Consider the following 23,791-nt stretch of genomic DNA (forward strand, 5'->3'; position numbering starts at 1 on the left):
ACATCCTTTCTATATCATTTGCCTGATACATTTCTATTTCCTTAGTGGAGTCAGAAGAATTAGGCTTCAGATACATAGAAGAGGCCCCAAACCTCTTTCCTCATCCTGACCTGCCCCGGTGAAATTCTCTGGCAGGGCTTGTCAAGCATGTGGTCTTGGAGCCAGCTCAGTCTTGCTTTGATAGTCTTAACTTTTTTATTATTATTCTAGAGGTAATTCTATGCCAGGTTTATAATCTGACCTCTCCTATCAGGATAAATTCCATCCAACACTGTGGAACTTTCTTATTCACTGAAAAAACACTATTTAAATGCCAAGTGATGAGCAATATGGTACCCTTGGCACAGACTTTTTCAGCTCCTGGAGCAAGTTCCTGACCTTGTAAATCGAGAGGCTCAACCTTTATCACTTGAAAGGAATGGGAGAGGCATTGGTAGGGCCTGCCTGTCACAGTCAGAGTTGCAAGGGTGCTTGGGAATCACATTAGCATTTTTGAGGACTTGAGTCACTCTCAGACTCTTTATAAATACAGCTTGACTCAGCCACTGTATGACTGACTCCCCAGGGACATGAGGTGGATACTGTTCATTGGGGCCCTTATTGGGTCCAGCATCTGTGGCCAAGAAAAATTTTTTGGGTAAGTTCCTTTTGGACTTCTTATTATTTGGTTATTTCAGAAATACGGGAGCCAAATGGAACTGAAAATGAATGGCTGATAATAGATCACATGGAGGAAGGAGACCTGGGCTCTTGTTCCAGCTTTGTCCCTGTGTCATCCTGGACAAGTCCACTCTCTTCTCTGAGACCCGATTTCATCCGTGAAATCAGGACTAGATGATCATTGCAGTGTCTTCCCAGCTCCCTCATCTCCTGCCAGTTCTTTTTCTGCCTAGTTCTTATTTAAAAGGTCAGTTCCAGGCATCTACTTTCTTACTCCTACCTTATTAATTACTAAGAGTTACTGGTTACTAAGAGCTACGTTACTAATTACTAAGAGTTACTGGTTACCAGAAATGGTTTGTTTCCAATTTCCGCCATGCATAAAGGGAAACCCTGGGTCTCAAGCTTGTTGGTTTCACTTCTTTGTTAATGGCGAAGGCTTTGCAGAGCTGGTGCCTTCTCTTGATCTGCAGTTTAATGCTCTACCCCTGAGCTATACCCTCTTCTGAGCTGGTGCTTTCTTACTGGCTTCTGGGACGTGGAGATTTCACAGGTCTTGCCTAGACACAGCTATGAAAATGACATGCAGAGACACATGCCTGTACACCGTGTGTGTGCACACGCGTGTGTGTGCACACACACACGTGTTCAACACGCTCCACGCAGAATGCTTTGAGGTTTGCAGGGGAGAGGACATTTGGGTGGTAGGAGAGATAAAAGGGATACCATGGTGCCCTGTTAGAAGACTGAATTATAATAACTCATTACTGCATAATACTTTACCATTTGCAAAGAGCTTTCATGTACATTATCTTTTTGATCACACAACAACTTTGCCAGGCAGGGGTGTTATTTTCTTCCACTTAAACATGAAAAAAATCAGCCTTAGAATGTTAAGGAACGCGCTCAAGGCCACTTAGCTGGGAAGCAGGGGAGCTGGAACTCTGAACGTAAAACTCGTACCCTTTTGCTATAACACAAGTTCATCTCCAAATAAAATCCTATATCTCTTGGATCTATCTCTTAGTTTTCTTTCTATTTTACTATCTGGCTAATGAGACTTTGGGGTTGTTTTTTGAGGTAATTACTTATATGAGATTGACTAAGTTTTATGATGATGACTTCTGTTCACACCTGTGTCTCTGTTGCCAAATAGCTCAGAGGGGTTAGGCGTAGCAGGTGGCCAGGGAAGATTTTCCCACAGGCGGCTCAGCAGTAGGTGTGTAGTGACTAGACTTGCTGCCGTGTGGGCTGACGCATGGAACTGTCAGGCTCCCACTGCAGCTATTCATGTGGCTGAAAAATCTCTATTTCGCAAGATACAGACCTCTCTTGCAATGTGGTGGGCACCTGGGCTGCGACAGCTGGGCCAGGCCCTAGAATGCTCTCTGCAGGAATTTTGCACAGAAAAAGCTGTGTGCCTGAGCTGACTGCAGATGGTTTTAACTGATAGTATCATTCTCATCCCCAAATCCGTTCTCACGCCATAGTAGGAAACCTAGCAAAGGTGGTGGAATTCTTCCTGGGCTCTCTAGAGGTGTCCCAGACACCCAGCTTTTAGAGCAAGGGGAACATTTTGAGCAAGGGGAAGCTGGCCTCTGAGCATTCAAGTGGTTGGGAAGCCAGGCTCTGGATTGGCTGCTGAAGATGAGGATGATGGTTTCTCCCCACCACCCACCACCCATTCCCCTCCCCTCCATCTGCCTCACCTATCTCCCCAGTCTCTCTTGCTCTACTGGAGTCTTCTGCCCTGGTCTTCAGAGATCTTCAGGATGGGACAATGGCCAGGATGCCTAGAGGCACCAGGCAGGCAGAGAACAGGAACCAGTTGCAGAGCTGGTTATAGCATCAACAGTAGTTGGCAGGCATCTAAGAGTTCTATGAAACCATCTCTTAATATTCTTTGTGGTGGCTGCTAAGCCTGGCTAGGGAGGCAGATGAGAAAGGCACAAAGGACGGGCCACTTGGCTGCTAGCATGGTGAAAGGGGAGGGATAGATGCTCAGTCACCAAAGTGGGTATTGACTGTCCAAAGCACAGACGCCTGTGAGGGTGAGGGAGTGGGAGTGCCAGCCATTGCAATGGCAGCAGCTGGACGCCCTGGCTATTGGAGAGGATCAAGCTAAGAGGAGCTGTGAGAACACCTGTGTGGAGCAGGAGGGGCAGACATGGCCACCTGTAAATCCCAACATGTCCCCCTCCCAGGCCAATTTCCATCTTCAGAAAGAGCTCAAGGTCTTTGAGTGAATTTCTAGATAGTGGAGATAGGATGTGCTCCACCGTCTTGAGTCTCATGAACTGACGAGGGCATTTTTCAAATACAGACAAGGACAGTGAGGGCAAGAAAAAGGCTGCCCTTCGCATCGCACCCCGCAATGTCCTCCCTGCTTTCGGGTGTTGCTGTGCTTCTGTTCATAAGGATAATGCTACCGCTGGGTGCAGTGGCTCACACCTATAATCCTAGCACTTTGGGAGGCTGAGGCAGGTGGATCACCTGAGGTCGGGAGTTCGAGACCAGCCTGACCAACATAGAGAAACCCCGCCTCTACTAAAAATACAAAATTAGCTGGGCGTGGAGGTGCATGCCTGCAATCCCAGCTACTTGGGAGGCTGAGGCAGGAGAATCACTTGAACCCCGGAGGCGGAGATTGCAGTGAGCTGAGATCGTGCTATTGCACTCCAGCCTGGGCAACAAGAGCAAAAACTCCATCTGAAAAAAAAGGATAATGCTACCCACTACCACAACCGCCAATGTTCAGCACTATCTGAAGACTGTTAGGACTTTGCTTCCTCTGGTCAGGAAAAGCTTCATGGGTGATGTGAGTTGGTCCTAAAGATTAGATGGGACTAGATGGGCCTGACAGATGAGAAAAAGGATGGATTGCAGGCAGTGGGAACAGCGTGTACAAAAGCATACAAAAGTACACAGTGAGTTTGGGCTGGGTCCGAGATGGGGCAGAAGGGAGAGGTGAAGAAGAGACAGATGGAATGGGCTTCACTCTGCACCCGCTCTTCTGCCCTGCCGCTTTGCATGCTACAGATATTTCGTTGACCTCTGTAGCTTGGCTGATTAGAGCAGGATGAAATGGGTTTGTGGATTTAATCATCCTCAGGGCCAGTCAGAGACACGGTGTCCCATTGTCCTGGGACTGCGCCCAGGAATGTCTACAAGTTCTGTTGTGAAGTCACCACTTTGGAAAAACTAAAACGCATGTGTTGGGTGAATGCGTAACGTGATTTTCATACTCAAAGAGCTTCTTATTCTTATGTCCTCCTTTTTTTCTCCTCCTGTCCCTTCTTTCTCCTTTTCCTCTTTGTGATTGCTGTAGCCAGTGCTGCATTTTACACACGCTTAACTGTACTAATAAATATGTCACCACACAAGATCTTTCTAGAAGCTCCCCTCACTTTTTTTTTTTTTTTTTTTTTTTGAGACAGGGTCTTGTTCTGTCAACCAGACTGGAGTGCGGTGATGCAATCATAGCTCACTGCAGCTTTTGAACTCCTGGGCTCAAGCAATCCTCCTGCCTTAGCCTCCCAAGTATAGAATCCCCACTTTAAAGATACCCCCTCTTTGGAGTGTTGGAGGTAGGTTATGATAGAGCATGAGTTCAGCGGACGGGCCCTTGTCCCCATCCAGGAGTAAAGATTTCCTTTCTGTTTTTTAAATTTATTTATTTTTAATTTTAATTTTTTGAGATGGGAGTCTTGCTCTATTGCCCAGGTTAGAGTGCAGAGGTATGATCATAGCTCACTGCAGCATTGAACGCCTGGGCTCCAGCGATCCTCCTGCCTCAGCCTCCTGAGTAGCTGGCCTACAGGTGTGAACCACCACGCCCAGCTAATTGTTTTTCATTTTTTTGTAGAGGCAAAGTCTCACTATTTTGTCCAGGATGATCTTGACCTCCTGGCCTCAAGCAATCCTCTCACCTTGGTTTCCTGAAGCACTGGGATCACAAGTGTGAGCCATGGTGCCTGGCTCCATTCTGTCTTACATCGGTCCCTTTTTTTCAATGGTGCTTGCCGAGGTCAGGGAAAGATCAGGTTTGATGCCTCATCTTCCCAGGGCGGTAGGTCCAACTCTTGGCAAGCCTGTTGGGTTCAGACTGAGACCTGCCCACCCAGTGGTATCTCTTCAGGGCCCTCGGCAGTGCCCACAGGGTGCAGTTACCCGCTGACCTCCAGGACCCTTTGGGGACCAGGTGGGTTGGGAGAAAGGGAACCTTCAGCACTGTCATCTCCTCCAGACCAGCCACCTGCAGCAGGAGTGGCTCTGCAGTGGACCTTGACTCCTTAAGTCTGGCCTAGACCCACTGGAGAGCCCCTAGAACCTTCCAGAACCCAGCAAAACCCTGAAGAGCCATCTGGATGAAACCGGTTTTCTGATGAGGAGCGGCCCCATGAGGCTGCACACTCAGCTCCCTGTGACAGCCATTCACTCTCAACAGGTCCTTGAGCCCACAGCGGCTCTCTTTGCATTCACTTGTGTCAAAGAGATGACGCAGTGACAACATCGAGTGCGGATTCTTTGGAGCTATCACCTAGCAACAGCCTAATGGCTCCCATCTCCCCCGGCCAGCTGAGAGCATAAAGGCAGCATTTCAGGCCCTGCTTTCTCCCACCCACACACAGGACTTCGGGGGCCACTACCCCTGCCGCCACTGCAGAAGCTAAATCACGTATATGAAGCAAGCTCAGGACAAACGACAAAGGGGACTGAGACTGGCCGGCCCCATCTGTGTCCTTTAAGGGTCCCCTCTCACCCCGTGGGGAGGAGTGGATCCTACATCCAGCCTCAGCACCATGGGCCATAGTCAGTTTCCACCCAAACGAGCCTTTGTGTGGGGTTCTGGAGCTGGAAGGGACTGAGCGAGCACCCAGCCTCGCCTGTTTTAAGACAGCACAGCTCACCCTCCCAGCATGGAGATGCTGTTTTCTTTCCAGCATGGAGGTTCCGTCAGGGTTTCAGTCCTCAGCCCTGACAGTGAAGAAGTGCTTCTTTATGTCTTGAGTTAGCTTTGCGTGTAACTCAGGCACATTCCTTCCTGTAAAATATATGTGTTTTTCATTATAAAGTAATATGACCACATTACAGAAAACAGATACAAGGGGGAAAAAAGTAAGTCATCCATAATCCCACGACCCGAACATAAGGGCTGTCAGCATTTGGTATATTTCCGCTGTCTGTTTTTCTTCCAATGCATCTGCTTTTTCCATACTTATAATCATGGCATACATACAATTTTGTGTCCTGCTCTTTCACTTAATATTTCCCTTAAAGTTATGCCATAAGCACTTTTTCATAGTTGCCATGTAGCCTCATTTTTAATGGCCATACATTAAAACCAAAGACTAGACCATTTCCTTTCTTTTGGCCTGGTTACGTCTGGGATAGGAGGCTTGGGGGTTTCTTTGCCAGCTGAAAGCTCATCATTATCTTTTGCTCTTTTTTCCTTTTTGCTTCTTCCCCAGGGACCAAGTTTTTAGGATTAATGTCAGAAATGGAGACGAGATCAGCAAATTGAGTCAACTAGTGAATTCAAACAACTTGAAGGTACCTGGTTCTTTTTAGCTCTCCTGAGTGTTTTCTAACTTTGGTGGGAGAAGACTCTTGCTCTACTGGTATTATTATTTTTATTTCTGAGGAGTCTCTGAATATAATCCTGTGGGAGTCCACTTGCCATTTATACAATTGAGGGGGCCGATGGGAGAGAGGGAGCACATCACAGCTGTGGTGTCCTGGGAGAGGGGATGCTTGAACAGTATAGGCTCCATCCTTCTAGCTGCCATCCACTTATGACTCTTGGTCTCTGCCAGATACTGCTTGTTGGGCAGGTCCAACCAGACACAATTGTGAAATGGGCAAACTTTGCCCTTGGGCAGAGCCTAGCCTCTCAGGGATCACCCTGGCTTTTGGCAGTGTTCTAGAAGAATAACCTCATTGTACATTTTACCTGAACGGTCCTTTAACCTGGTTTCATTTCTGTTCCCTTCAGCTCAATTTCTGGAAATCTCCCTCCTCCTTCAATCGGCCTGTGGATGTCCTGGTCCCATCTGTCAGTCTGCAGGCATTTAAATCCTTCCTGAGATCCCAGGGCTTAGAGTACGCAGTGACAATTAAGGACCTGCAGGTAGGTAGACTATGCCCCCTGCCTCCTGGTCTTGCATAGGACCAGGCAGCCAGTCCAGAGTAGACCGGAGCGATTTGCAAGTTCTGGTTTTATCCTTTTCTATTTTATAGACCAGGAAATGGAGGCAAATGGAAGTAAAGTGCAGTGACTTGTTAGAGGAACAAAATTTTGTAGTAGAAAGGGCATAAATAGGCCAGGGAACCACACAGATTTGGATCCAAATCCTGATTTTGCTAACTACTAGTGCTGTGTGCTGTGTCTTTGGACAAGTTATTAACCTGCTGAGCCTCCGTTTCTTCATCAGTAAAATGGTGATAGTGAGACCTTCTTCATGTGATTTGTTGAGAAGACTCAGGATTAAATGTATGTAAAATGTCTAACAGTGCCTGGCATATCCTACGTCTGCCATTAAGTCATAAGTCCCTCTTTCTTTCCTTCTTTGAAGTCCTTCCAGGTGGCAAGAGCAGAGATGAGGGAGGGTGTTGGGGACCAGCCACAGAGGCACCCTTTGAGACAGGGGGAATGTCATGGATAGCCCCAGCAGAGGGAATGCCGTCCTCTGGCCTCACGACCTGTATCTGAACATCAGGACAGGGTCTGGCTCATGTTCTCTCCTTCACCGAGGTGGGTTATGGACTAATTGGTGATCTGGCCTGGGAGTTTCCTGATGGCGTTAGCAGCTATGAGCTTATTAATCATCCTCACATGTCACAGACATCTGCCAGGAACCTTCAAAGCACGAGTGGTTATAAGAATTTCTTTGTTTCTGAATGGTTTCCCAAGCTGTGTATTTCAGAGGCACTGGATACCAGATGCGGTCTGATGTCTACAGAGTTCATACTATAGGATAGCCAAAGAGCGCATATGTTGCTTCCAGGGAGTAAGTGGGTTTTGAATGAGGCCATGTAAATTGGGCCCCAAGAAGTAAATTTTTTTTTTTTTTTTCTTTTTTGAGATGGAGTCTCTCTCTTTCGCCAGGCTAGAGTATAATGGTGCAATCTCGGCTCACTGCAACCTCTGACTCCCTGGTTCAGGCGATTCTCCTGCCTCAGCCTCCCAAGTAGCTGGGACTACAGGCACGCACCACCACGCCCAGCAAATTTTTGTATTTTTAGTAGAGACAGGGTCTCACCATGTTGGCCAGGATGGTCTCGATCTCCTGACCTCGTGATCCGCCCGCCTCAGCCTCCCAAAGTGCTGGGATTACAGACATGAGCCACCCTGCCCAGCCAAGAAATAAAATTTTATAAAGATATGAAAGAAATCTAACCCCCTTTTAAACCTTGACATTTGTGCTGCTTGATATGCTGAAAGGGCCGCCATCTTGGCTGACCCATATGCAAAGATATGGCAGAAAAAACATAAACCTGCGTCTGCAATGGATCACTTCACAACATTGCTGTGTGTTTTCAGGCCCTTTTAGACAATGAAGATGATGAAATGCAACACAATGAAGGGCAAGAACGGAGCAGTAATAACTTCAACTATGGGGCTTACCATTCCCTGGAAGCTGTAAGTGTTTCAGAGTGGGTTAAGATCAAGGTTCTCTGCCTCCTGAATTTTGTAACCTCTCTCCTTACTTCCAGGAGACATTGGTCTTCAGCACAATATCCCCTCACTGAGGGGCTAAAATGTGTACACTTCAATTCCTTTCTAATTCTTGGATTGCTGAACTCCTACCAGCACCTCAGAGTGTCATGAAATACAGCCTGGCTATTTCCTCCCTCAACCATCCTTCTCTCCTTAAGCAACTCTTTCAGAATACCATGAAAATAATTGCAATCATTTCTAGTCCTTGTAATTCAACCTTCTTCTACCCTACCATAATCCCTCTATTTTACTCACCCAGAATAAAATGTTACTTATTCCAGGCAAGTAGACAAATGATGATTTCGAAGGTTAACCAAATATTTCCACTCATTTATCATGACTACTTATAATGTATATATTTGTTCCATCATGCATTTTGGTGCTGTGTTTAGCTAGAAACCACTTGATATAGATGGCTGACTTTCAAGGTAAGCCAAACCTTCAAATGAAAAACTTGAAGCAGAATAATTTCCTAGGATACTGGGACTTAAGAAATCAAGAGAGGCTGTAGAATAGAACTGTACCATGAATGCGGTACAGTTCTCTTACACCCCTCAGTGTCTCCTTCATTCATCTGCAGACAACTAGCTCAGGATCACTCCCCCACATCTAAATTAGTATTCCCCTTGGTGTACCTTAATACATGTTGTTCTTGATATACAGACATGGTGTTGTTGGCATGCATTTCACAAGGCGTATACTTTGAGTCGTTTCTTTTCTTGAGGGAGGATTTCAAAGGTTGACTATTTCCACTTCTTTCCCATGCTTGTCGGTAGCTTTGTTTATTGTATATACTTCCAACGGCACTGCCCCTTGATCCCTCTTGTGACCAGTGACATACATCTGCAAAACAGCTGGATAAAGTTAGAAGTTCAGTCTCGGGCCATGGACGAAAGCAGAGCTCAGAGCCCACACAGGGATCAAGCCCATGAAATCAGCCTCATGAACATGGGGCCCTCGCCAGCTGAGCTAACCAGTTGCAAATGTCACCGAAGACCCTGGAGGGGCCATCCCCTCACCTGCCGACTGCTGGAGCCTCACTGTCTCACTGGCTTACCACTGATTTCTCTGGTTTGAGGCGCCCTTTGCAGCCTGGCTTACAGCAATCTTGTCCTCACTGTGACACCCTCCACTGTGGATTGGTGTGCCACCACCCTCCTAGCTCAGTCATATACAGTTCTTTCTAAAAACAGCTAAAGAACTCGTATTCTAGGCTGGGCATGGTGGCTCACACCTGTAATCCCAGAACTCTGGGAGGCCGAGGTGGGCAGATCACTTGAGATCAGTAGTTCAGGACCAGCCTGGCTAACATGGTGAAACCCCATCTCAACTAAAAAAATACAAAAATTAGCTGGGTGTGGTGGCAGGCACCTGTAGTCCCAGCTACTTGGGAAGCTGAGGCAGGAGAATCACTTGAAACCGGGAGGTGGAGGTTGCAGTGAGCCAAGATTGCACCACTGCACTCCAGCCTGGGCGACTGAGCGAGACTCTGTCTCAAAAAAAAAAAAAAAAAAAGAGCGCTCATATTGGCTCATATAACCACTTAGGCTTTCTTGGGTCTCTAGTGGGAATTTCATGTTTGTCTCTGCCACAGTTTCTGGTTCCAAAGCCATTGTCTGTGTTGTGGTAGTGGTGGGCAATGTGAATTTGCACTCCACACCTGGACACAGCTTGGTGTTTTAACTTTTCCTGGATGACTCTCTTTTCTCTCAAAGCTCAAGGCAGCTATCCTGCTTTTCCTCCACTCCCTAGGGTCAGTGGGTAGAGTGGGTAGAATTTCCAGGCCCTTTTTGTGGCCCAAATTGCCCATTCCTAGCTCTCAAGTTCCAGCTCCTTGTGCCATGCTGGGTCCTATGGCTCTCCTCCTAGTCCAGGTTTGCCTAAGCCTGTAGCACCCAAGGCAGAGATGGGGCTCTGTGGCATCATCTCCCACCCTCCACCCTCCTAGTTAGTTCCTTCTTTGTTTCTGGCACCTACAATTTCCTCTTGTTTAGCTTTTAAACTTGGCTGTGAATCATTTTCCTTGTATTTTACCTGGTTTGCCTATGTATTTGGAGGTGGTTTCTTGCTTCTGTTCGGTCTACCATATTGACGGCAAGTCTGATAAACCCTTTAAGCTTGACTTTGTTCTATATTAATTACACATTTTCCTCTTCTGTATAGTTCCTTCTTCCAGTCTTAAGGCTGAAACAAATACATTTGTTTATTTTCTTTTGGCCCTCAAGTGGTTTGAAAACTAAGATGGATAAATTCTATTTAAATCGAACTTTTTTCCTGAAAGCAAATAAGGGTATTCTTAGCCGTTTATTTACCTTTCTTCACTTGCACTCACAAAACCTTTAGAGAAATTATCTCCAAAGTGGGGCACATGTATCCACAGGATGTAAGCAAGATAGTCCACTGGGATGAAGGAAGAAACAATTACAATTTCTATTTATATTTCTACATATATTTCTGTTTATTATTAATACAACCATTTCAATTGTTTAATAATGTACACAATATATTTGTATCATTGTGTGTGTGTCTGTGTGTGTGTACATGTATATGGTGCATGCTAATTTTTTTATTATTTTTGAGTAGAGAAAGTCATCACAGAATTTTGGAGAGTACTGTTTTAAGAGCCTTGGAGCTCTTTCTTTTTATTTTTTATTTTTCAGACAGGGTCTCACTTGTTGCCCAGGCTGGAGTGCAGTGGTGCATTCGTGGCTCACTGTAGCCTAAACCTCCCAGGCTTGAACAATTCTCCCACCTCAGCTTCCTGAGTAGCTGGGACCACAGATACATGCCACCGCAGCTGCCTATTTTTTTTTTGTTTCATTATTTGTAGAGTTGGGGAGTCTCCTTACGTTGCCCAGGCTGGTCTCGAACTCCTGGGCTCAAGTGATTCTCCCACCTTGGCCTCCCAAAGTGTTGGGATTATAGGCATGAGCCACTGCACCTGGCTTGTTTTTATTTTATTTTATTATTATTATTCTTAAATTTTAAAATTTCTTTCTTTCCTTCCCTCTTCCGTATTTTTTATGAACTATTTTTATTTTTAAATGTTTCTTGTAGAGATGGGGTCTCACTATGTTGCCCAGGCTGTCTCAAACTCCTGGCCTCAAGCAATCCTCCTGCCTCAGTCTCCCAAATTGCTGGGATCACAGGCATGAGTCACTGTGCCTGGCCGCTTGTCTTTGACTGTCCAGTCTAGTACAGTGACAAAGGACACAGTGTTAGAGCAATATTGCAAAAGCCTCTCTACTCTAGTTTAGTGGACTACAATTTTGTGAACACACAAGTGTGCTACTCTCCAGAAAATTGTAGAAAAGGACTATTCAGGCAGGTCTCATAATCAGCGTTTCCATGCCGATAATATGGTCAATTCCAAGATTAGGGTCCCGGAAGAGATAGTTAAGATCAACAAAGTAAATCACAGATATCCAGCCATAGCTGAGCAGATTTTTAACATGTCCCTGGATTCACTCTTTCATGCTTCAGATTTACCACGAGATGGACAACATTGCCGCAGACTTTCCTGATCTGGCGAGGAGGGTGAAGATTGGACATTCGTTTGAAAACCGGCCGATGTATGTACTGAAGGTGAGGCCACATGCACTTGGAAGGGTCTCCTGGGTCCCCATGCCCAGGACCCAGCCTCAGACCTCTGAAAAGGGCAGCTTTTTGAACTCCTTGACTTCAGGGAGGAAAGCGAGGTCAGGACACATTGTACCTGGGCTGGGACTTGGTCTGACAGAGCCCCTTGCTTTTGTCTAATGTAGGGAGAATTAGAAGGAGCACATCCCATTCCAAGTTTTGGCTGAAAGACAGGATCAAAGGGAGGTGATTAGTATTCCAGAAAGCTCTCAGATGGGACAGTCTTTTACTTTCATTCTCACCTCTGTAAATAGCAGGACAGGTTGGGGTGGGCCGGACTTCTATTCTGCTTTCAGGGGGTACTTACTGGAAAATCAACCTAGGAAGTGAATTTGAGGGTTGGTGTAATTTTAAGCCCAGCCTCTGATCCTTGGATGCACAAAGCCTAATTTCCAAATATTTCTAACAGATTCAAGACTGTATTGGCAAAGGAGGTAGAGAGCTATGATAATGACATAAATTACATAAAAATCCAGTTGAATGAATAAGAAGGAATTTGGGCATATAACCCATGGAACACTGATGGTGCTAAGAATTTGCCAAACCCTCAGCTTCGTATAAGTCCCAAAGAACTCAGGCTTATAGCACTAAGCAAATTACCAGTGGGAGAGGAGACCTGCCACGGAGCTGGATAATTACATTTAAATATTTTTGCCGATCTGTTGGAGACCCTGGCTTCATTAGCACCAAGCTCTGACCCAAGGGGGCCCAACACTATGGCAAAGGCAGGAGCCAGGATTCATGGCTGCCATTTACAAAGAGCTATAGCGAGCCCCCATTCTTCTTAGTTTAAAACCAAATTCATTTATCATGTCGACCGAAACAGCCTGGTTTGTGTACCCTTATGTCTCTCGCTGTTGGGATACCATTTGAGGTCTTTCAAGAGACATAACATTATCTCTAATGGCACCGGCATCATAAAACACAGTAACGGTTGTTTCCCCTCCCATTTGCTCCTAATGCTGGAGAGGTTCAGGCTGCCTGGAGCTGCAGCTTGGCCCCGCAGCCAACCAATTAAGCTTCCAGGTCACGGATAAGCTCGATAAATAGATGGTGCCCTTAGGAACATTTGGTCTCTGAATTATCTTAAATGAATTAAATGAATGGGAGAGAGCTGGAGAGAGGAGAAATGAGCAGAGATGCGGGCAGGCGGTCATTTTCGAGCCTTTTCTCCCTTCTGCAGTTCAGCACTGGGAAAGGCGCGCGGCGGCCGGCCGTTTGGCTGAATGCAGGCATCCATTCCCGAGAGTGGATCTCCCAGGCCACTGCAATCTGGACGGCAAGGAAGGTCATGCCGCGTGGTATTAGCCAGGAATGCTGATGGTGCCGGGGTGCCCCTGCAGCATGCCATGTGGCTGGGCCTGGGGCACGAGGTGGGAGGGTTCTCTACTAAGACCCAGTCGGCTGGGGGGCCTTTTCAGATTGGAGAAGCAAATGGTCAAAACCCCTTGGTCAGCTCACTGCGGCCAAATTGATTGCGTTCCTGGTGGTGCACAAGCTGATATGCAGCAGAGGTGGGCCTGAGCCTCTGAGAGCAGTCCACTCCGCAGAAAGGGAGCAGAGCAACACCCAGACGAGGCCCCATAGACCCTCGGGGACCTCACGCCATCTCCATCTCCTAGAAAGGCTGCTGGGAGGGCAGCAGGAGGCTGAGGCAGGAGAATCCCTTGAACCCAGGAGGCGGAGGTTGCGTTGAGCCAAGATCACGCCACTGCACTCCAGCCTGGGCAACAGAGCAAGACTCTGTCTTAAAAAAAGAAAGAAAGAAAGAAAGTCTGCGGGGAGGGGAGGAGGGGTGCATGTGGAGGACACATCTTCCCTCCCTCTTCATTGGAGGTTCAAATTCCTAAAAACTATTACAATGTGTGGCTCCCTCCTCCTGGAAGGAAGGAATAAAGCACGTACCCCAGGACTCACTGCAGTTGATGCCATTAGCAGCCATGTCCCCAAGCAGCCGTGTCTCTCCAGGCTTTGAAGGGCTCAGAGGGCTTTGCAGAGAGCGAGCCTCTGAGGGTGGCAGGGAGGCTTTTGAGGGTGGATGCTGTTCTAGGAGCATTCATTCTAGCTGGTGGCTGGGCATCTTGAGAAGATACATGGTTCAGCCCTAATGGCCCATCCTGCCATGGGATAGCTGACAAGCATATTGTCTCTGCTTAGATTGTATCTGATTACCAGAGGGATCCAGCTATCACCTCCATCTTGGAGAAAATGGATATTTTCTTGTTGCCTGTGGCCAATCCTGACGGATATGTGTATACTCAAACTCAAGTGAGTATTCCCAAATGGGCTGGGCTTGCAGACTGTTGAATTCCTTGCTTTGCCACTAATTGTCTGACCTTGGAGAGAATTACCACAAATGTGCACCTTATGAGCTTCCTTGGGATTTCATCTTTTAGTCATCCTCAGAGCTGAGAATCACAAGGGGATATTTCTTCTTAGAGAAAATAGTCTAATGAACTCCCTATCATGGGTCTTAACAATGACCAACATTTTACCAATCTTTTCATCTCTTGCCCTCCCACACATTTTTTTCCTGACATATTTAAAACATATTCAACACATTATGTTATTTCACCCTAAACTACTTTAGTACGCATCTCTAACTGACGATAGAAAAAAAAAATTTAAAAACCCTATGGCACTACTATCACTTTTAAAGGAATAATGGAAGTTCTTTAATATCATCTAACACCCCCAATTACCTTAAAAATGGAGGCCGAGGCCAGGCGTGGTGGCTCACACCTGTAATCCCAGCACTTTGGGAGGCCGAGGTGGGCGGATCATGAGGTCAGGAGATCGAGACCATCCTGGCTAACATGGTGAAACCACATCTCTATTAAAAATACAAACAAATTAGCTGGGTGTGGTGGCGGGTGCCTGTAGTCCCAGCTACTTGGGAAGCTGAGGCAGGAGAATGACGTGAACCCAGGAGGCGGAGCTTGCAGTGAGCCGAGATGGTGCCACTGCTCCAGCCTGGGCGACATAGCAAGACTCCATCTCAAAAAAAAAAAAAAAAAAAAAAAGTGTTTTTAAGAGTCAATTTGTTCAAGTGAGGACCCAACAAGGTCTGCGCATGCACCTGGTGCTGTGTCTCTGCAGCCTCTTTTATTCTACAGCAGCACCCACACACACCTTTTAAAAGTCTCACTCATTTAGGGGAGAAGCCAAGTAATTTGTCTTGTACAGTGTCTCACATTCTGAATTTGGCTGATGGCTTCTTTGTTATGCCATTTAGTTTGTTCCCTTATCCCCTGTATTTCCTGTTCATAGATTGCCAGGTCTAGAGCTTGATTGGATTCAGGGGAATTTTTTAGGCAAGCAAGAAACAGGGGCTGTGTGCTTCCAGCTACATCTATTATCACTGAGGCATATAGTGTCCATTTGCCCACTTCTGCCAAAGCCAAAAAATTATTCAGTGGATTCAGGCGGTATCTGACTGGTTCTAGCATATAAAGGTCTCATCAGTACATTTGGAAGAAGTCCTTCTCTTAGAGCCGGAAGGGGAAATACTCCTCTCTCTGCGGGAGGAGAGACAACTGCTCAATGAGGACTAGGAGCCCCAGGGCCCTCCTGGCAGAACTGCAAGCAGCCTGCCCTGCCTGCGTGTCATCTCCACCCTAGCCCTCTTCGGTGATCTGATCTACCTCTGGTGTTTGTCCGCTCCTTGGTGGCTTTTTCAGAACCGATTATGGAGGAAGACGCGGTCCCGAAATCCTGGAAGCTCCTGCATTGGTGCTGACCCAAATAGAAACTGGAACGCTAGTTTTGCAGGTAGGTGGTGGGGAGACAGTTCTCAAATCCTGCTGTCCCTGGGCTCGCCTGGTCTACCAGTGCTCTGAGCTGGCCGGGACGGAGTGCGTTTCCACTTTGGTTCCGTTGCTGCGTCACTGAGAGACTGAGGAGCACTCCTTAGGCTCTGACTTAGTGTTTTGTTTGTTGTTGCTGTTTTGAGATGGAATCTCGCTCTGTCACCCAGGCTGGAGTGCAGTGGCGTGATCTTGGCTCACCACGACCTCTGCCTCCTGGGTTCAAGTGATTCTCCTGCCTTAGCCTCCTGAGTAGCTGGGACCGCAGGTGCACGCCACCACGCCCGGCTATTTTTTTGTTTTTTTTTTTTTTTTTCAGTAGAGATGGGGTTTCACCATGTTGGCCAGGATGGTTTTGATCTCCTGACCTCATGATCCACCTGCTTCAGCCTTCCAAAGTGCTGGGAGTATAGCCATGAGGCACCTAGCCCAGCCTTTTTTTTTTTTTTTTTGAGACAGAGTCTTGCTCCATCGCCCAGGCTGGAGTGCAGTGGCAGGATCTTGGCTCACTCTCACTGCAACCTCCACCTCCCGGGTTCAAGTGATTCTCCTGCCTCAGCCTCCTGGGATGACAGGTGCATGCCACCATGCCCAGCTAATTTTTGTATTTTTAGTAGAGACAGGGTTTTGCCATGTTGGCCAGGCTGGTCTTGAACTCCTGAACTCAGGTCATCTGCCCGCCTCAGCCTCCCAAAGTGCTGGGATTACAGGCATGAGCCATCGCATCCGGACTGTTTGTTGTTTTTTAAAATATATTTTTGTGATTTTGAAAGGGAATGATAGTAATGTCTGTCTTCCCGAGAGAATGGTGGGACAGAGCATCTTACATTGAGATTGCCATCTACGCTAATATTTTAAAAACACTCTCTTCTAAGACATACAAAACGGGGAACCTTCATCCCTGACCCTACCAGCCCTGCCTGGGCAAGTTGTGAGCAGGCGGAAGGACTCCTGGCAGCAACTCAGAAGAGAGGAATTAGCACTGTCACCCCAAAGGGCAAGACTGTGCTGTGAAAATTCCACTCCAGTACCCTTAGATGTGTAGATATGAACCTTAGCAGCTGGCTGTCATGGAAAGGGAAAGAGAATTAGGAGACCTGGGCTCTGAGTGCCAGCGATTTAAAAACCACCCTCCACAAAAGTGCCGACTGTGTACTAAGTACCTTCCAGTATTTATCATATTTATTCTTCTCACCTAGCGAGTGAATTTTATGATCTGAAATGAGACGGTGGAAGTTCAGAGACAATCTCAAGATGACGTGGGTGAACAGAGTTCTGATCTAAACTCAGCTTCCAATTTCAAATCCAGACAGTTCTCTTTCACTGTCCCATGGCTGTACTGATGGATTGTTTTGTTTTATTGAGACACGGTCGTGCTCTGTCATCCAGGCTGGAGTGCAGTGGCGTGATCATGACTCACTGCAGCCTCGACATCCTGGATTTAAGCGATCCTCCCACCTCAGCCTCCCTGGTAGCTGGGACTATAGGTGCATGCCACAATGCCGAGCTAATTTTTGTATTTTTTTGTGAAGATGGGGTTTTGCCATGTTGCCCAGACTGGTCTTGAACTTCTGGGCTTAAGTGATCCTTCCACCTCAGCCTCTCAAAGTGCTGGGATTATAGACATGAGGCACTGTGCCCGGCCCTGATGGTTTGTTTTTAATGTACTTCTTTTACTTGTATAGAAATACCACACAAACCATTGGGGGAAAATAATGACTGTGGGAAAGGAACTGATACAAATGTGGGAACTCAGAGCTTCAAAGTTAAGTCAGATATTCCCACCACTGGGGTGGTTTCAGTCACACTCATACACACACACGCACACACACACATATGCACGTGTGCACACACACACCCTAGAAACCCAAGGGAACTATATTATGAAGTAATACAGAAAGCAGTGTTTCTAAATACCTGTCAAATAATCAAGAGATTTTAGCCACAACAATTGATTATTTCTGGCACACTTGGCCTTTAAGATCTGAACCAGAGAATAAGTTGACACCAGAATAAATGGAGTCATTTTCATTATTTATTGGTATTCATATTAATTATCTAGTCTACTTATTAATTACAACTCATTCTCAAGGGTGATATTAATTATTTATGACAACTGCTATTGGTACAAGGCAAGGTCAACTCCAACAGTTTTTCTCCTCAGCTGTAGCAGACCCAACACCCAACCCTCCCTCTTCCATGCCTTCTCTGCAGTCCACACCCACCGTGGACTAGGTGCTCTGGGCCGTCTCGCCATGGCCTGCCCATTCCCAATACCTTCGGCCCCTCTCTAGGTGGAGCGTCTTGCATTTCTGTGTTCTTGGACTATGAGTTAATGTTTGTTCTTGGGCTATCCCCAACAGGAAAGGGAGCCAGCGACAACCCTTGCTCCGAAGTGTACCATGGACCCCACGCCAATTCGGAAGTGGAGGTGAAATCAGTGGTAGATTTCATCCAAAAACATGGGAATTTCAAGTGCTTCATCGACCTGCACAGCTACTCGCAGCTGCTGATGTATCCATATGGGTACTCAGTCAAAAAGGCCCCAGATGCCGAGGAACTCGTGAGTCACAGCTGCCTCCCACCCAGCCTGGGGCCCGCCTGACCCTCCTGGCGCTGCTAAGGTGGTAGCTCTGCAGCTTTATAGGGAGGGTCCAGGAGCCTAGGCATGTTTCATTGAAGGTCCAATCTTCTCTCCCTGCCCTTTGGGATATGCTGTCATCTGCTGGGGACAGGAAAACAGTGCCCTTTATTTCTGTGTCTGCTATGAGTTCCCAGAACCATGCCTGCCCCGCCTTTCCTTCTCCCTTGTTTTTCTGACTGCCATGTATTGTGGACCCACTGCTTGCCAAGGACTGTGGGTGGCACCTGGGTGGGCAAGAGGGAGAGATCCTCACTCTAGTGAAAGAAGAGTTTAAGGAGGGCGAAGGCCACAGCCTGGGGTGCTCTGTGTCTCATCCAGAACGTGGGCCATCAGGAGCAGGCCTGGCATCTGGAGGGTGACTGCAGGTGGCTGCCCAGGCTCACAGCCAGCCCTTAAACCTCAGGCAGATGCAGCCCCTCCCAGGCTCATGGCAAAGTGCGGGCTTGATTCTGCTCCCCCACCCCCACCCGGCCTCTCAGGCAGGCACTCTACACAGGGATCATCCACCTATGGCGGTCCTTCTCCTCCTCCACTCTGCAACACCCTACTCTTTGAGAGCTTTCTCTTGAGCATACTTGGCCCTCCCTCATGTGTGCATGATGTCTCCCTTCTCAGGATAGGTGAAGACGGTGGTGCCTTTACTAGATTCCTAGTGGGTCAGTGAGCAGCCCCAGAACCCCCATCTCTTCCAATCTGAGTACATAATGCACAGGCTTCCACTTCCCTCCTCATCTCCTCCCCCAAACTGGGAGTCAAGAACTGGGGGTGTGGTGGGAGAAGGAGTTGAAGGAACCATGCCACCTCCCTCAGTTTACAGTTGGGCCTTGGCACTGGGTGAAGGGGAAACAAGGGACCAGAAAGGAAATCAGGGGAGGGGCTGAGAATCTTCCAAACCATCCCAGAGCAGAGCAGCTGAGGAAGGTCAAGCTTCAGGATCCATTTTTTCTCACTCCACGGATGCCCCCTTCCCAGGACAAGGTGGCGAGGCTTGCGGCCAAAGCTCTGGCTTCTGTGTCGGGCACTGAGTACCAAGTGGGTCCCACCTGCACCACTGTCTGTAAGTACTCGCTTATTTATGAGTTATTTAGAAAGCACTTTGAGAGAAAACTTGAAATGGAGTGGGAGGAGGGCTGTAAGTTAGACTTACTTGTCATCTGATTGTTTTTGTTGTTGGTAATAGACTGAACTACATCACGCCTGTGTGGTGACAGCTGTTGCATGCAATCCCCTTCATCAACATCATATCAAAAATTCCTCATGCCCATCCCTTCATTTTCAAGGGAAACCCACCTTTCAGTTGGTAAACTGATGGTGGTAGTGGAGTTGAGGGAGACTCCCTCATCTTCCTAAAGGAGATGGACAAACATTGAGCCTGGACAACATAGCAAGACCCCATCTGATATGGTTTGGCTGTGTCCCCACTCAGCTCTCACCTTGAATTCCCATATGTTGTGGGAGGGACCTGGTGGGAGGTAATTGAATCATGGGGGCAGGTCTTTCCTGTGCTGTTCTCATGATAGTGAGTAAATCTCATGAGATCTGATGGTTATTATAAAGAGGAGTTTTCCAGCACAAGCCCTCTTCTTGTAAGAGTTAAAGAAAGAGGAAAGAAACACAAAAAACAGCTTAGCAGTCAAAGACAGGTTTATTCTTGGAATAAACCTGAGAGGGGCTTCTGGCTGATTTCGGTCAGGAGTGTTCTCTCTTAGAGACTAAGGGTATTTAAGGGTTTAGGGAGAGGGAGCTTATCGCAGGCTCGGAATGTTTCTGTGTGAAGGAGAGTTTTATTTCCTGGGTTGGAATATCTCTGATCAGTGGGGAGATTATCTTGGGGTTGGCATGTTTCTGGTTGGAGGGGAGGTTTATCTTAGAGTTGGAATGTTTCTGGTCATGCTGACATTACCCATTAGGCTGATGTTTGGGGCTAGTTTTTAATCAAGGGGAACTTAAAATGGCAGTGTTTGCCCAAGATGGTGATGCTCCTGCTCTGTCAATCCAGACCTTATAGTTATAAAAGGATGAAGGGCAGCATGTTCTTTTTGGCTACTTCCTGCTGAGGAGGGCACGGAGAGTTTTTTGGTCTCGGATTGACTGTAGGAGTAATGCTGTCTGTAGATGTTTTTGGGTAGTAGTCTGTGAGATGGGCAGGATTCTGTCAGTTAAATATCTTTGAAAAAGGTTGATTAGGCAGGGTAAGAACATTAGTCCTAGGCATATTATTAGGACAGAACCCAGGAATGGGATGACCTGTGTTATGATTTTGTTTCCAAACCAAGAAGTTATTTGGTTGTTTTGCTATTCCTTTAGCTTTTTAGCCCTTTTTAAAAGTTTTTCAGCAGTGTTTCTTACTAGGCCTGATTCTTACCCAATGAGAGGCAGAGGCCCCCTTTTTCAGCTGTTATAAGATTTAATCCCCATTTATTTTGGAGGACTGCAGCTGAGGAGTCTAGTTGGTCTTGGGCTTTTATAAGGCTTCGGGCTATATTTTTTAAAGAACCCTGTAGTTCTGTTGAAAGAGTTTTTTTAAAGTATGTTAAAGATGTGGCCAATCTGCCTGCTCCCAATCCAAGTATAGAGGTTACACCTAAGGCCTCCATCAAAGGAATGATATGGATGGCCCTCTTTTTTAAAACAGATTGGACAGATGGAATGGGTAAAGGTTGATTAGGAGGAACTAGTTTAATGGAGGGAGAAAGATAAACTAGGACACAGGTTCCAGTTTAGTTGGTGTGGAGACAAAGATATGTGTTGGTGCCACACCAAAAGAACAAGACTTCGTTGTAAATACAGGTGGAGATATGGAAAGAAAACAAGTGAATTAAAGATGGGGTGTTTTTTCTTTCTTGTGGTTCATTACTCCAGGTGGACAAGGAGGAGGCCAGGGAGACACCCACTATGGTAGAGATATAGAAAGAGTTATTTTGTACACACTAATGCAGTCAGATGTTGCACTATTGATATGCAACCATGGAAAAAGGTGGGCACCAGGGACAACAAAAGTTGGGCCAGAGGCATTGGTTGAGGGAGAGGCTGTGAAAAGAGCCAGTTGCAAAAATGCTCTGTTTGCTTCTGGTGATCCTCGGTAGTCAACTTTGTTAGTTTGGTGGTCAGAGGGGTGTTTAATAATAATGAGTGCGGTTGCATTGGTTAGGTGTTAAGGACCCTACAGGGAAATTTTCCTTAGAGGCTGAAAAGCAAAGTGAGGCTTGTTGTAAAATGGGGGTGTGTTTAGTTATGGGCCCTTTAATGGGAGGGCCTTGGGGCTTGAGGTGTTGTAGGGAGTCGTAATAGGTTTGAAATAATTTGTTGGCCTGATTGGCCCTGGAAGCAGGATAATCGCTGACCAGGGTGTCAGCTCTTTTAAAAAAGGAAGCTCCTTTCTGGAATTTATAAATTAGGGTTATGTTTCCTGTTAAAAGGTCATGAAGGGTTGTAGGAAGAGCTGCGTAAGCTGAGGAAGACAGCGATAAGCACATTCAGCATTCCGGAGCAAAGGAACAGTTAGCTTGCAGCAAGAGGGATCGTGTAAGGTTTACAGAGAGTTCTAGTTTGAGAGCAGTTAGGAGTGGTTGTATTGGTGAGGTTGATGTGATTAGGGAATTTATACTGAAAGAAACAAGAAAAAGAGAAAACAGTTATTTGGGTAGGAGTAAAGTCCTGGAAAGTTCCTCGAAGCCATAGGTCCCACAGCACAGTAAGGAGCTGTTCAGGATGTATAATGGGAATTCTGTAAGAGTACCACTGAAGGGCTGTAATGAGGTTGGTTAGGAAGCGATGAAAATTTGGGAGAGAAAGAGATGTAAGCGGCGTATGTGGATTTCTCTTCCTTTTTCTTCGGGATTCGGGTGAGGTGAAGGGAAGTGGGTCCTATGGAGACACAAGAGAAAGCTGAGGGATTTTAGACTTGGTTGTTTGGGTATGTGGTGAAGGGAAGTCTGTTTTCTTGAGAGAAGTATAATGAAACCAGTTGGGGAGTCCTTGGAGTTTTCCTGCCGTGGGTGTGGTAAGGATGATCTGGTAAGGTCCCTTCCATTTAGGTGTGAGGGGGGAATTGGGGGTAGGACTGGGATCTTTTACCAGAACCCAGTCTCCTGGCTGTAGGAAGGGATTAGAGGAGTCAGTTACGGGTTGTGGCAGGCATTTGTTAGCATATTCCCAAATAAAATGGCTGATGGTATGTAGAAGAGGGGAAACGAGAGGGGTTGGTGGAGGCAGGGCTTGACTCTGAGGTGGAACAAAAGGTGTGAGTGGTCTTTTGGACGTGAGTTTAAAGGGGCTGAGCATTGGAGGTTTAGGTGGGAGTGCCTGAATTTTTAGAAGGGCCAAAGGTAAAAGTGTAACCCAGTTTGTATGTGTTTGGAGTGAGTACTTGGTGAGGGTGTTTTTTAGAATGTTATTCATTTTTTTAACCTTTCCTGAAGATTGAGGGTGATAGGGGATGTGTGGCTTCCAGGTGATTAGTAGGGCCTGTGCAAGTGTTTGAGTAATTTGATAAATGAATTCAGGGCCATTATCAGATTGAAAAGAAAGAGGCACCCCGAACCTGGGGATGATTTATGTTATTAATTTGGAGGCGACAATAGAAATTCGATTGTTGGATGGAAAAAGCCTCCACCCATCCTGACAAGGTATTAGCCAGAACTAAAAGAAATTGAACCTTGTTTACTGGGGCATATGGGTAAAATTAATTTGCCAGTCTTGTCCTGAAGGTGTCCCCTGGCTTGAAAGGTTGGGAAAGAAGGGGGTTTAGTGTTGGAATAAGGTGACGCTTTGTGGCAAATAGAGCATTGATGGGAAATGACTTTTAACTGTTCCTTTATATCTGGGGTTATGTGTATATGAGAACTTATGAAATGTTGTAGAGGTAAATGGCTACTGTGGAAGAGATTGTGAATATCTCATAAAAGAGTTGTTTTTTCAGGGTTAGGTGGGACTAATTTGTTTTGTATGAACCAGTATGGGGGTTTGAATTGTGCCCCCGCCATAACTAGTTGCTATATTTGGTGTTTAGGATAAAAGGAGGGGATATGTTGTATGAGGAGAAATAGGTATTGGGGAATTGGATGATTGGTTGAGATGTGTTTTGCTCAATAGTCAGCCTCACAGTTCCCTAAAGAAATGTGATTGATGTCCTTTGCAATGGATAACTGCAACCTTTTCTGGAAGTAAAGCTGCCTTTAGATGATGGATTAGTTTTCCATTACTGATAGGAGTTCCCTCAGCTGTGAGATAGCCCTGCTCGCTCCAAATTTGGGCATTGGAATGGATGATGTTATAGGCATATTTAGAATCGGTGTATAAATTGTGTGTTTTTTGCTAGGG

The 23,791-nt window shown here is 46.5% G+C and overlaps 1 protein-coding gene across 1 annotated transcript in view; it reads left to right on the forward strand.

Annotated features, from left to right (window-relative positions):
• The first annotated feature begins 522 nt into the window (after nt 1–522).
• The window catches only part of CPA4 (carboxypeptidase A4), a 31,066-nt gene continuing 7,797 nt past the window's right edge, over nt 523–23,791 (forward strand). The window contains exons 1-10 of the mRNA XM_519380.7: nt 523–637; nt 6,132–6,213; nt 6,656–6,790; nt 8,204–8,302; nt 11,864–11,965; nt 13,203–13,307; nt 14,177–14,287; nt 15,700–15,790; nt 18,189–18,388; nt 19,442–19,526. Of these exons, the coding sequence (XP_519380.1) occupies nt 570–637; nt 6,132–6,213; nt 6,656–6,790; nt 8,204–8,302; nt 11,864–11,965; nt 13,203–13,307; nt 14,177–14,287; nt 15,700–15,790; nt 18,189–18,388; nt 19,442–19,526 (1,078 nt within the window). The 5' untranslated portion in view covers nt 523–569. The remainder of the gene's footprint in view (nt 638–6,131; nt 6,214–6,655; nt 6,791–8,203; nt 8,303–11,863; nt 11,966–13,202; nt 13,308–14,176; nt 14,288–15,699; nt 15,791–18,188; nt 18,389–19,441; nt 19,527–23,791) is intronic.

Source organism: Pan troglodytes, chromosome 6 (assembly GCF_028858775.2).
Source record: "Pan troglodytes isolate AG18354 chromosome 6, NHGRI_mPanTro3-v2.0_pri, whole genome shotgun sequence".
Taxonomy (NCBI): Eukaryota; Metazoa; Chordata; class Mammalia; order Primates; family Hominidae; genus Pan; species Pan troglodytes.